Raw genomic sequence first — 13,837 nt, 5'->3', positions numbered from 1 at the left:
AGGTATATTGTAGATCACGGCGGACCACATGGAGGTAGAGTGTGTGTGTGTGTGTGTGTGTGTGTGTGTGTGTGTGTGTGTGTGTGTGTGTGTGTGTGTGTGTGTGTGTGTGTGTGTGTGTGTGTGTGTGTGTGTGTGTGTGTGTGTGTGTGTGTGTGTGTGTGTGTGTGTGTGCATGTATGTGTGCATGTATGTGTGCGTGCATGTGTGCGTGCATGTGTGCGTGCATGCGCTCGCGCATTTTCCATCTGTTAAGGGCATGTCTACTGACACAAGTGGTCACTAGTCAAAGTGCTCCTTTAACTTTGCGGATGATTTTTCACTCTGCTCTTGTAATATAACAAGATGTGTTACATGGTGGTCCAGTACTGTACTACGTAAAGTATGAGCTATAGATAAATCCACAAAGCAATTCAATGCTAGTAGCAATATACATGCATTTAGGCTGTAAGTAAAGCAAATGTAAACATATTTTTGTAGTTTTGTTGCCTTGTTACAGCAGCTATATTAAATATTCTTATTGTGATTCCAAACGAGGAAATTAAAGGGATCGTGACATTACAAAAAGGTTTTTGTAATTGTTCTTATTTTCTTTAGGTTTTCTGAGCTCAATTGCACTCAAAAAACCTGAACTTTTAACATTCAGTCGATTTTCTGTGGTTGGGGTTTTCTGTCTCAAACAATTAAGTGCTCTGATTTGCCTGTGGAGTGTGAGGTAAGAGTCCACAACTCAACGCAAAAGAAAAATAAATGAAAATTAACATTGTGAAACCTTGGCTAAATGGGTGAGATGTAGCTCAGAGGCGTATCTACAATACAATAAGGTGAAAGCAGGCGTCCGCCTGTCCAAATCCATTTCTGGCCAAAATCCATACAATGAGAAAAAAAGAGGACAAACACAAGATATGAGAACTATTATCGGGCAGCTGATTGGCCGTCGCAGTAGAGCGCGACCCTCAATCACCCATGGAATGTAAATGCAAGCCTTTTCAGCCTTTGTATACTACTCATCTGGCAGGTATATCTCTTTGAAAACCTTTAGTGCTACGATTGTGCGCGGGGAGACGACAAGTAACACATCTTGCCTGTCCAAAATGTAATTCTTGCCTGCCCAAAATGTAATTCCTGGAAACGCCACTGATGTAGCTTTGCACAGATTCTGGTGTGACCACCTGAGTAATGTGAGTCCTCTGTTGTTTTTTCTTCTTTTAGATATCAGACCATGCTGGACTGCTGGCAGGGAGAGCCACTGGAGAGACCCACCTTCACAGAGCTGGTGGAGAGGCTGGGAGACCTGCTTCAGGCCAGCGTGCAACAGGTACCCTCACACTTGCAACACTTCATTCAGTCCATTTAGTGAAAGACTTGGTTTTAGTCTTACGCCAATCAGTCGGAGATAAAAAAAACGGCATTGACTTGTTTGAATGTGATTAGGGAATGGAACAATCAGCTGGGCAACGTATGCATGTGTGACTTCAGTCTGAACTACTGCTTAATTTGCAGAATGTCAAATGAAGGTTTCTGCATGCTTGCGTGCTGCATACCAATTCTTCCTGCAGTTTCTCTATTGCCAAATGGAAGAAAATGTATTAAATTAATCTAGTGTTAGACATGCCATTATTTCAACAAAAACAGTGTTGAAGGTATTCCTGTCTAAAGGCCTGATCTCTGATAGGAGATAAACCAATGGTTCCCAAACCTTTTAGCTCAAGACCCAAAAGGGAAATTAGATGTTTGCCCGGTACCCAAACCAGTGAAAATGGCAGAGCTCACAAAGTGTCGCTTTGCGGCGTTTTGAGAGCTGGCTAATCTCTCAAGAACAGATTCCGAGCTGTGCTAGTATGGAATCTGTCGGCAGGAGCATTCAGAACATGTGAACGACTGAACATTGGCCTACATGTGGACTAACATATAGGCACCCCACCGGAAGAGGGAGGGCTGAGGGCAGACCAAACAGGCCAACATCCTGTTATCCACATTCTATTGGGCGGCGACACCAGATGCAAATTCAAAGGATAGAAACGGCAGACAATTTACAATTTAGGCATTTTAGCAGACACTTTTAATCCAGATCGATTTACAGTAAGCTAAAACAACACATGGTAATACATCAAATACATAGAAATAGTCATCAAGGATCAGAAGCAAGCTGAGAGCCCAACGTCTATGAGTATACACTCAGTAGAGGGTTCTGTTTTTATGAGTATACACTCAGTAGAGGGTGCTGTCTTTATGAGTATACACTCAGTAGAGGGTTCTGTTTTTATGAGTATACACTCAGTAGAGGGTGCTGTTTTTATGAGTGTACACTCAGTAGAGGGTGCTGTTTTTATGAGTGTACACTCAGTAGAGGGTGCTGTTCTTTCCATTTTTTGACGATGGCTGAGATTGTGAGCTTGCACATCTGCTATTTCTAGTTTAGGGAATTTTTTTGTTCAGGAAATTATTTTTGAAAAATGACTGAATTTGATTTCAACTCATGAAAATGTGTGGATTTTTGTGGAAATCGTTAGAAAATCTTGTAAAAATAATAATTAATGACACATTTTAGGGAACTAAAAATAAAGGGATATTTACTTACAACCCACGAAAATGGATCCACGACCCATAAATGGGTCCCAACCCACTGTTTGGGAAACAGTGTAGCCAATGCTGGTTACACACTACTTTTCCATCCATCCATTCATCTTCAACTGCTTATCCGTAGTCGTGATCACGGGGGGCAACAGCTCCACCAGAGAGAATAGCAGATCTACAAGCTCACCCTATAGCGTCTGTAGCTTAGTGGGTAGAGATGCCATCTGGTAATTAGAGGGTCAATTAAATTAATTTCATTCATAGTGTCAAATCACAACAAGTTGTCTCAAGACACTTTGTATGTAGAGCAGAGAACCGACAGAGATCCCACCCTGAGCAAGCAATTTTGAGACAGTGGTATCGGAAAAACTCCCCCTTAACTGGAAGAAAGGTCAAGCAGAACCCGACTCTAGGGTGAGCGGCCGTGCCTCGACCATTCGCCTCCCGGCCCTGGTCTACCCTACCCCTAACTGCCTCCCTCCAAGCTCTCATCATAACCAGTTGAGCAGCTGCTGTGTGAAGCAGAAAAGCTGACTTTATCGTGGACTTATAAGGTTTTAAAATCAAATTAATGTAAACCATGCAACATGTAGATCGACTATTTTTGGTCACGAGATTTGGTGTATATTCATTGACCCGCCCTCCCAGGTCATTAAATGTACAGGGTTTGAAAACGGTTAATAATTAAGATTCAGAATCCGCAAATGTAGATATCGAGTAGTAGACAATAACCCCACGACCATATCAAACGCATAACTGAGGTCTCCAGTGGCCTTAACAAAACCACTTTTAACAATGAAATTAGTCACAGAGCAGTGAGTCACACTCGTTGCAAGCGTTCAGGAAGCTCCGTGCCCGAGTTAAGTGCTGCGGTCTGAAGAAGATGCAGCATGGAGTCCAGCCCAAGGGGGTGCTTACAGTAAACTGCAAAGGGAAGTTGACACTCAACAATACAATCACTTGGCAACTATACCTTTGACAAGGCACCAGGCAGCCTCATCAGAGGAACCAGTCATGGGAAAACATGAATTACTAATGTGACACAATATCACTTGGCCTGGGAGAAGTTTGTAGATTTTTTAAGGTTCTCCTGGTACAATAATACAAATGGCTTTTTAATCTTGGAGACTGTCTCTGTTATTTATGGTGTGTTAATAGTGAATCTTCTTTATGTATATGAAATATTATGTTTGTCCCCCTAACATAATCTAATCATCCAGTCACGTGTTTTTTTAAGCTCCTCGTCACCTCCCCAAAACATACAGAGTTTCAGAGTGAAAGATGACCATAAATTAATGAGGGAGAGACACTGGGAGTTTTCCCTGTAAAAGAAAAAAGTTTTTATTTTATTTTTAAGAATCACATTCGTGAATTGCGAAAGAAGGATGGAAATTGAAAGAAAGGGAGTTTAACAGCATCTATTGCTGATGACAGAACATTGGCCACATCCCCAACATGAGCAGGAGAATTTTCATTTACATGCTGAAGACTAGAGAGTCTCTCACATAGCTATAGATATGTTCCCACTTCCGACTACAAAAGAGAGTAGGCTTTTGTCCAGGTAGTACATTAGTGCAGAGACTAGCCCGGCCAGCAGGCAAACCAACAGAGGAGTTACATTAGACTAGATGGCGGTGCAGATTCTGCAAGGTAATAAGAGATTAAGTCGAGGCCAGACATTGCATCAACATAAAACGACGGCGTGTATGCATTACAAATTACTTTGTGAAAGCAATCCTTATGGGAAACTATCCTGATTGGACAGAAAGAGCTCTCCGTTAATTCTCCATTCTGTTACAGCGCAGGAATTAAGGCTGGTCTAAGAATCAGTCCTTTATGGGGGTCATCGGTAAGGTTGTCTCTAGCAGCATCATCACCTCGCCGGCCTGTACATTCCACGCACGATTTATTAGGCACAACCGTAGTTTCCTTGGCCGCTTGCCACGGCCTGTGGGTACTGAATGTTTGGATAGCATGCAGACAGCGTCACCCATGAAAATGTCCTCCGAGTTTCACGAATTCATCACATGCATTTGCCATCATGCTGCCATGAGGCTGCTTTTACAACAACATTAACGTTAAATTGTGTTTCTTTGGTGCGCTCAGGAAGGGAAGCATTACATTCCCATCAACACAGCGCTGCTGACCAAGGCAGGAGGAGACCCGTGCACCGCTGTGCAGTCAGAGGAGACCCCCACGCGGCCCGTCTCTCACAGTGACTCGGGGAGCACCTGGTGAGAGAAAATGCATACAAAATCATATGTATTTGAACAGAACAGAACCGAAATCTGGTATGTAACGGCTGTAAAAGTATATGCTATATTCAAGGGGAGGGAACAAGTGCCTTAGTTTAAAGATCGTTCTTCAACCCATTTATGCATGGTTAGTGCCAGTGATAATGTCCAAATCAGCTGTTTACTCTGAACAATATCCAAAATACAGCGTATATAACGTATATACTTCATGTGGCGCCCAGGACCATACTCTACAGTCTACAAGGTAAACATTCAGGTCTGCCTTCAGGACAATGAGCAGCCTGATTGGTTTGCGATAAGAAATACACACATCAGCAGCCTGATGGCCGAGAGAGCTGGTTGCATTGTGGCCTCAGCAAGGAATTTCCCCCCAAACCATTGACCCTGCTTCGAAGATTTATGTCCACTTACAATAATATTTGTTGAGCTCTCGGATTTTCACAGGTCCTTGAAAGGTGTTTATTGAGAAGGCGTTGAAATGTGGTAATGATAGCTATCCCTTAAGCTGAAGTAAACAGTCACTTTAGACATTTCAATAATTAAAATTGAATTAAGCCTCAAACAATTTCACGCATGCTATGCGGCAGTTGTTCATCTGTTTCATTAGGTTCTGGCTTGTATCGCTTTTGATCTTGCGAACCGATCCGCCATGAGAGTTAAGCCTGGGATTTTCTCAAAAAGTACATTTTGGATGATTTTTGGGGTCTTAAACTCTGTGAATATTTTCTCATCAGGAACATAAAGATCCGCCCGGCCAGTGTAAAAACATTTGATGAAGTTACCATGGAGAATGGGACAAATGAGAATCATGGGGTAAGATATTTATGCTGACTATTCATTCACTCAGAGAGCAGCAGACTAAAACTGTCCTTGAACATTACAAATGTGATTCATGTGTTAGCTGAGTTTTAAGTGGAAAATGTACCTTAAAACAGAATTCACAAATATTCCTTGATTGATTGATTGATATGTACAGTAAACAGGTGGTGGGGTGGCCGGGGGGGTCATTTACGTTGATAAGCTTAGACTTTTTACAGGGGCCCGGTACAAATTGCAGCCACCTGTAGGTTCTCTTTTAGAGCGGTTTTGAAGGAGGGTAAGGAGGAGTCACACTTTTTAATGACTGTTGGTGTAATGGGCACTCCACATTTTGGTGGCATAGCAGTAGAACAAATTTAAACCCCTTGTTTGAGCCAAATCTGTTCTGGAACTGGATCTGGAATTGTTCCATGAACATAATCATCGACTGTGCAGTCTAACTCTCTCTCTCTCTCTCTCTCTCTCTCTCTACCTGAACAGGGGGGTCATTCAGACAGTGGAATGGGCCTGTCCTCGGACGATATGAAGCGGTTTGAGTCATTTGCAGGCCGGCCCCTCAGCATCATGGCTCTGGCGTGAGTACAGTAACATGAAATCCCTTCCATTAGCTACGCTGAGTGACATCATAAAAACATGCACAGTGTAAGAGAAGAGGCTGCCAACGGCTAGCTGTCCCATACGGCCCTGGAAACCCTCCCACCGTGCTGGAATGTAGACATTATAACTGTCACACACACACACACACACACACACACACACACACACACACACACACACACACACACACACACACACACTAGAGCACATACACATAGTCCCTTTCACCCCCCACCAAAAAAACTTCAATGGCCAGTTTTCTCTTTTGTCCAAAGAAACCACGCAAGAGAAACTGTGACACAAAGGGGAAGAGGGAGGGATTTACCCCAAGGTGACAAACCAAAGGATTGAGGACAAAAGCGTAGTGGAAGTGTGACTTGAGGCTAGGGCTTTTTTAGAGCACACACATAAACTCTTTTGTTTATGTCAAGGCTGTTTTGTCCTGATTGAGATGTCTGCCATGACGTTTGAACTCCTTCTAGCTCTCAGCTGGTCCCAATGCCTTGTTCTGCTGTCCGTGATGAGATAATACAGTAGATAACATAATGCTGTACATAAATAAGGACAAAAAAGGCATTTGATACATTATATGGTGTTATCTTAGGATTTAGTCTCTGAAGAGAGAAAAAAACAAATCACGTTGACTGGAAATCCTTTATCTGCTTTCCTTTAAGCAGATACTGAGTTTGCTGCAGCCAAGTGGCAGGGTTAATCGGCAAGGTCATACCCCTGGACCCAGTAATTACAGTCTAGAGACCTTCTGACATCATGACGCTGAGCTAGCGCTCCAAGACGGATACTCAAAGCGTCTATTAAAGACTTATGGATGTTCGAATGATTCCAGAAATAAAGTGGTTTAACGTGGAAATGAAACATTGCAAATATCTAAATCCACACCAAATGTGTGTCAAGTTGATGGAAACAAAGCCAATCCCCCCACGACAACCGACACAAACATAAAATGTGAAAACAAAATTGACTGTAAGGGAACACATAAACAACGGCGAGGAAGTTTGATATTGTCTTACGGAACATGATTAATGGTGTTCTTTGAACCCAGTAAATTGACCAAGAGATCTTGGTTTGATTAAAAACATCGTTGCGCACAACGTCACACTCAGCCCCCCGCACAGCCCCCCCACAGCCCCACGTAGTGTTTCTTGTCTTCTTTTTTTTTGTCAAAGTCTTTTAATGATGTTACAATTAAGCATGCAAAATACACAAAAGAAAAAGACAAGAAAAAACAAACAAAAAAACAAAACTTGACTAGCAGTCAAAACACCCCTCCAACATTCTGTTGTTGACAATAGTGATTATATCATCTGTAATGGATTACAATTACAAATTGTTAATGCAACCATCCTTTAATATACAAATATTTCATGGAACTTTCCTTTGACATTGTTTCCTTCTGTCTTCTTGATACAACATTTTCAGTAGGCACGGTTTGATTGATTGATGGATTGAAGTATTTATTAACAGTTTGCAGAGTTACAGTACATTTCAAGCACAACTCAATACAAAGACTGTTAACTGTGAGTGGACGACACCATGAAGCATAACACTTGTTTACAAGAGGGTCCACCGTTTTCAATTCCTCATAACATTTAGAGACGTACAAATATACACTTCTATATAGCCAAAAACAGGCAATCATCATAAAGGAGGAGCGAGATAAAAAGGGGGATAAACACATAGCCATAATAAGGCTAGATGGCTCAAGGCGGAGTCTCTGTAGTTCACCCGGCGGCCATCTTGACGGATTTACAAACAAGTTGGTTTAATACAAACGTTATCAACGTGGCTATGATTCAGGACAGGGCGCTTATCTGCTTAATCTATCCCATCTACATCCAGACATTGTGAGCTTGTAGATCGGCTATTTGAACTATTTTAAAAGGTTTTTTTAAATAGTAAAAAATGGCTAATTAGTTAAGGCATAAGGGGTGGCACAAGATATATAGCCCACACAGTGAGGGGAAAAAGGGGTGTGGGGATTCAGATTTTACGGGGGCCCGTTTCGTATTTGCAGCCATCCGTAGGTGCCCTTTGAGAGCAGTTGAAGGAGTCAAGGGATTCACATGTCTTAATGACAGTTGGTATAGGACGGTAATACCCATGTTACTGTGGCTCTGCCATGGGGTGAAAGCATGAGCCCAGGCATGCAGAGAATGGTCCATATGTTTGAGGGGCAGGGAGACCTTGCTGGGCAACCACTTGGATCACTGGCACCTTTTGACCTTGTGAACCTTTACAAGGTTCATCCCAGTTGGCTGTGATGATACTCTGGTTTTGTTCTGCTGAATTCCACCTGGTTGACCCCCTTGTTCTCTGGCACACAGTGCTAACCTTTCTTTCTTTCTTTCTTTCTTTCTTTCTTTCTTTCTTTCTTTCTTTCTTTCTTTCTTTCTTTCTTTCTTTCTTTCTTTCTTTCTTTCTTTCTTTCTGTCATAAATTCAGCTTCTATATTATATACTCCACATGTATGTGTGTGTGTGTGTGTGTGTGTGTGTGTGTGTGTGTGTGTGTGTGTGTGTGTGTGTGTGTGTGTGTGTGTGTGTGTGTGTGTGTGTGTGTGTGTGTGTGTATGTTCTCTGTGTGGAGAAGGAGGTGCCATGTGTATCCTTAAGTGAACATGAACTGTCAACCCTGTTATATTTGTTTCCTTGTCAAATTAATTGTAATTTGTGGATTCAAATAAAGAAATCGAAATGTATATGCATGCATGCATGCATTTATACATACATACATGTATGTATATAATTATGGCTCAAGTGGTTTAAGTCTTCCCCTTTTGTTTCCTGTTCCAGAGATGTTCATCATTATTCATTCCACATGCGTTCTCTAAAGACAATGCGCTGTGGTGTTTGGCAGTGTGGATGCAGAATCCTGACATTCTTATTAATCGTCTGGTTTTTGTCTTGCACTTGGACGCGTTATTTTAGATAGGTCAGTGCAGAAAGACAGGAAACCAAAGGGCAGAGAGAGACGCATGCAAGACAAGATGGGATTCAAACACGGGTCCTCGCGCTCACATGATATAGCATACGGTTTGTGTACTTGGATTCAGGCACTCTGGAACAGGCATTCCTCTTCAGCTCCCTGTCATTTACCCCTACTGGGTTCTGACCCTTTGGCCTTGAGAGCGGAGTTCTGGAAACCCCTAGCAACCCCCAAAAACAATGGGAGGCAATTACTCATATTCTGAGTATCAAGTGGAGCAGAAGCCATCAACAAAATGGAAAACGGTTTCGGGATGAGTGAATAGCTCGTATATGGATGGATGGTGAAAGGAGTTTTGTTTGATCCCAGGAGTCCTGTTCTTATTGCTTAGATGATCCAGTGTAATGAGCAGGAGTTCCCTGGGCCAGCGAACACACAATCAGCATATTGACGAAAATAAAATCAACCAGGTACTCGATGGAGATGCAAAGAAATAATGTAAAGTATAGGGCTAGTGCTTCAAGGATCAGTGGGACTGGAATACTAAAGAAAAGGCGGCGATCCGAGCACTCAAAAAGGTTAAAAAGAATGAGGAGAGGGTGGATAAAAATAATGAATTAAATTAATTAATGCATCTGCTCCCTGTGTCCTCCCCCATGCAGGATGAAAGCTGGAAGCAAGAGTAAAGAGTCCGTACTGACGGATGGCGAAAAGGGGTCTGCACTGGACTTCAGCCTGGACGACTCGGCCCTGGAGCTGGAGCCCAGTCTAGAGTGCCACAGCCCACCCCCCGACTACAACTATGTGGTGCGCTACTCCACCCCACCTGTGTAGCCCCCCCCCCCCCCCCCCCCCTGTGTCACCCCAGATACCCTGGAGTATACCCCAACCCTAGTTTTTAAATCTTCCGTCTTCCTACTCTATGACGACGGACTTCACAGCAAACCACATAACTCCCCCAACTTCCGACCTTTTTATTTTTTATTTTTTACATAGCTTTGTTCTATAATTGTGGTTAGTGATACAAACACGCAGGAGATTCTCAGTTATGTGGTGGCTTTGTTTATGAAGGACACTCTTTTGCGTCCGCTCGATTCTAACTCGCAACTTCCTACAAGTTGGCCGTGCAGGAAGATCTGACCTCGTCTGGATAGATGGATCATCCCTTCGGATCTTTCATACTAAAGAGCCTCAATTCATTTCAATGCTGCTGGTCCGTCCACATCCACTGTGATATCCTTTTATATACAGCTCAATAAAGGCTCAGGTATTTGTTTGTTAATCTACTGTGAACACAAAGGAAGCACAATGGTTCCAACTAGCAGATTTTCCACAGTGCTTTAAAGAAATGAAAGTGTTTTAACCGTTACATGAAGTATATGTTTTTACCAAGAGGACCGTTCAGAGAAGCAAAGGACACAGAATATTTGAGGCTTTTCTTGTTTTCATTGATACTTTTTTTTATATATCAGTACAAACATTTTAAGAAGTTGAAAACTGGAAAGTAAGATTTTATTTTATTATTAATGTTCTGTGTTACTTTGCTATTAACATATGTTTGCATTGAAAAGAGACCATAATGTCGCATCACATTACGTGTCATTTTAAGGAATGAAGTAATAGGCTATATGGTTCAAAGCGTTAGAATGCGGATAAACTGTTATCCACGTTAATGTTGGCTAGTTGTTTTCCTCAAAGCAAAGACTGACAGATGGTTCAGAATAAGATTCTAGGTTAATAATTGAGGGTGCGTTTATAGAACAAATGAAGAAAAAAAACAGGATGAGAACTCATTTCACCTGCTTTCCCTTTTATCTTGACATATTTTACTGTGCCAACTCAGGTTGATGTCTCCACAGAGATATTGAGGAGAGGGCTATTCTGCGTTCTAGTGGCAAATCTAGGCGGGCCTGTCTCCAACATCAAGGTTATTTGAGGGAATGGGATACAGCCTAAAGTGAACCCACAGGCAAATTTACATTTTTAACACTACAGCACCTGTTCATGGTGAAGGACTTTTAACCGTTTAAGACCGGGAAAAAGCATTATTTTATACTTTGGCTATTGAAAAACAGCAGATATACAAGCTACATGCTTGAGGATCTCCTTTTTTATCATGAACATTTGTGCAAATCTTTGAATATATGTATTGTTAAAAGTAAACATTTTAAACTTAAGTCTTTGCTTCTGGGGGTTCCAGGAATGAAATATTTTGACATGGGGTCGGCGGCCAAATACATAAAATATTGGGGGTCCTTGACATGAAAAACATTTGAGCACTGCTGATGTAACCAACATACGTTTGTCGTATGATTTAGAAGACATTTGTAGATTCGGCCTCAGGTCTTAATGGGTTATTCTTCCGAAGAAACTCAACAGAGGCAATTAATGTGAGGTATATCCAGAGAGCATCCAGGGCATGTGGCGTTGTTTATTTTCTTGTGTACAAAAGCTATTTAGAAACAAATGAGTGTAAGCATTCAAGTTTGTAGGAAGTACGTCTCCCGCAAATCACTAGTAAAATAAACCTGGCATATTTATTTAGATTACCAACATTGTTCATTTATTAATCCAGTTCCGTCCGTCCGATTAGATTCACACTGAAATGTTGACCAAAGGATTTACTACCAGCTGCCACCTCCCGACAACATGTACTATTCCAGTATTTCACTCCCAGATTTATAGGCTGATTACGCTGCTGTATACAATATCATTACATAGTATATATAGCTGAGGGAATCTGCTTTGGCAGTAATGTGTATTATGGGAATATTCCGTAGCTTGCAGGGCAGGCTATGGAATCATCTGTATGTGTATGAAGTTAGCACCAGGCTGGACACTATATAATACTGGTCACAGTTTAATGTAAGTTATATTATCTGTGTTATAACGCATGTAATATAATTGATTATATTTTAATTAAAACATGAACATTTAATTCACAAAGAATATACTGGATGTACTGTAGATACAAGTTAATTTACTTCACCTGGTGATAGTCCAGCAAAGTGTTATCCAAGTCCAACACATATCCTGTAGGAGTGCTTTGTGACCACTAAATGAAACAAATTGCTTCAGTTGTCAGTGGTAGTGATGCGCAGGTTGGTTGCATTTTTTCTTTAAGAGGGAGTGCCACAATTTTTCCAGTTTTTCATGAGTCTATGAGGTGACAGTACTTCATTAGACACCCTGGAGTCGTTTTTATGTACAACGGTGTATTAACTTTGTATTTATGGTTTCTTCCTGGAGGCTGAACCCTTGACAGTCAAACGGGCCAATGAAATAAACAGTAATATAGTGACATCACACTATCATTTGTAACCCATTTTTCACCCCTGTGTCAATCATCTAATGTGATCCTGGGCTCTACACACCCTCCACCAACCTAGTCCCCATATATGGGGGACAAGGGGAGAGCAACGGACTTGAACTCATGCTTCCTTCATGCCTGAGTGTCCAAGTTGCTCCTTTACACCTGACAGGGGGGAGTTTCCCTGGTTGGACGTAGCGCGTGGAAGGAACACGTTATTCCAACCAGTTCCTTTCCCCTCCATCAGGCGCCCCGGCTGGCCAGGCCCGGCTGGCCAGGCATTCTTAATGAACCAGGGTTGTGGCTCGACCAGCGCATCACTAGTCGGCGGGTATTTTCACCATTCTCTAAAATCCTAAATGTTGCCAAATGATGATTTGTTGTGTGGCACAACTGTTTTGTTTAACTTCTTTTTCCAACGTGGAAGGGAAATGTGTATGCACTGATGTTTTATATAAAGTATTACTGTTTGTATTCTAAATGTATTTTATTAACCAACAGTGTTGGGGGTAACGTGGTGTAGCTTTAGTATCTTTTTTTCAAATAAGTAATTCAGCATTCTGTCATATCTTGTCCTTTCAGCCTAACATCAATTCTGTGTTTAGTTTGAGTCGATTATTGATGTGTTATAAGTCTGTTTAGGTTTTTGCTTTGTTTGAATGGATTATTTGTTATATTGACATTTAGGCTATTGCAACTGTAACAAGCAGACGCTCTATTTGCATACAAAACCCAGATTTATACATCGTACACCATAGTCATAGAGATCTATAAAGCTCACAATGTGTTGCATCCGTGAAGAATTGTGAGCATGTAGATCTGCAACACCATTGTACGAAGTATAGATTAAGCAAAAGCGCAGTTTATTAAGCAACATTTCCAAACAACACTACAATAATCTGCAGAAAGCTTTTTTATTTTGATTGTAACATAAATATCTTTCTTTTTAACAAAGTAGTGTTCCCCAACACTGTTAACCAAACATATGAAGTAAATAAATGAATAAAGATCTATATATTTATATATTACTTGAGGTCTACAGAGAGCATTATTCAAATATTTGGTATAAAAAAATGCACTTTTTTACACAGAACCATACGCAGGTGCTTAACATGACTTAATGCCCAAATTGAGGATCTTCAGCAAAACTGAAACATACAATAATACCCTGGAAACATACAATATAATACTCTGGCACATAGCACACATTAAGTTGTTTTTTATTAGCACATGAATTCCATAAATTCTATCCACACTTTTCCTGGGCTGTGTGTACGTGCTCCACTTCCTGTCGATTTGATCCAATGAAAGCCAATGAAACTGGTCAGATGACCAA

The 13,837-nt window shown here is 41.4% G+C and overlaps 1 protein-coding gene across 2 annotated transcripts in view; it reads left to right on the top strand.

The window, feature by feature from the left end:
• The window catches only part of kdrl (kinase insert domain receptor like), a 73,742-nt gene extending 60,238 nt beyond the window's left edge, over window positions 1–13,504 (top strand). For both annotated transcript variants that reach the window (XM_083785931.1, XM_083785930.1), the window contains exons 26-30: window positions 1,213–1,318; window positions 4,684–4,811; window positions 5,567–5,645; window positions 6,132–6,226; window positions 9,854–13,504. In XM_083785931.1, the coding sequence (XP_083642057.1) occupies window positions 1,213–1,318; window positions 4,684–4,811; window positions 5,567–5,645; window positions 6,132–6,226; window positions 9,854–10,025 (580 nt within the window). In that variant the 3' untranslated portion in view covers window positions 10,026–13,504. The remainder of the gene's footprint in view (window positions 1–1,212; window positions 1,319–4,683; window positions 4,812–5,566; window positions 5,646–6,131; window positions 6,227–9,853) is intronic.
• Window positions 13,505–13,837: the final 333 nt, after the last annotated feature.

Source organism: Protomyctophum parallelum (genome assembly GCF_964188405.1).
Source record: "Protomyctophum parallelum genome assembly, chromosome: 16".
Lineage (NCBI taxonomy): Eukaryota > Metazoa > Chordata > Actinopteri > Myctophiformes > Myctophidae > Protomyctophum > Protomyctophum parallelum.
Note: the sequence above shows the minus strand (reverse complement) of the source record. Positions and strands in the feature narration are given on the sequence as shown.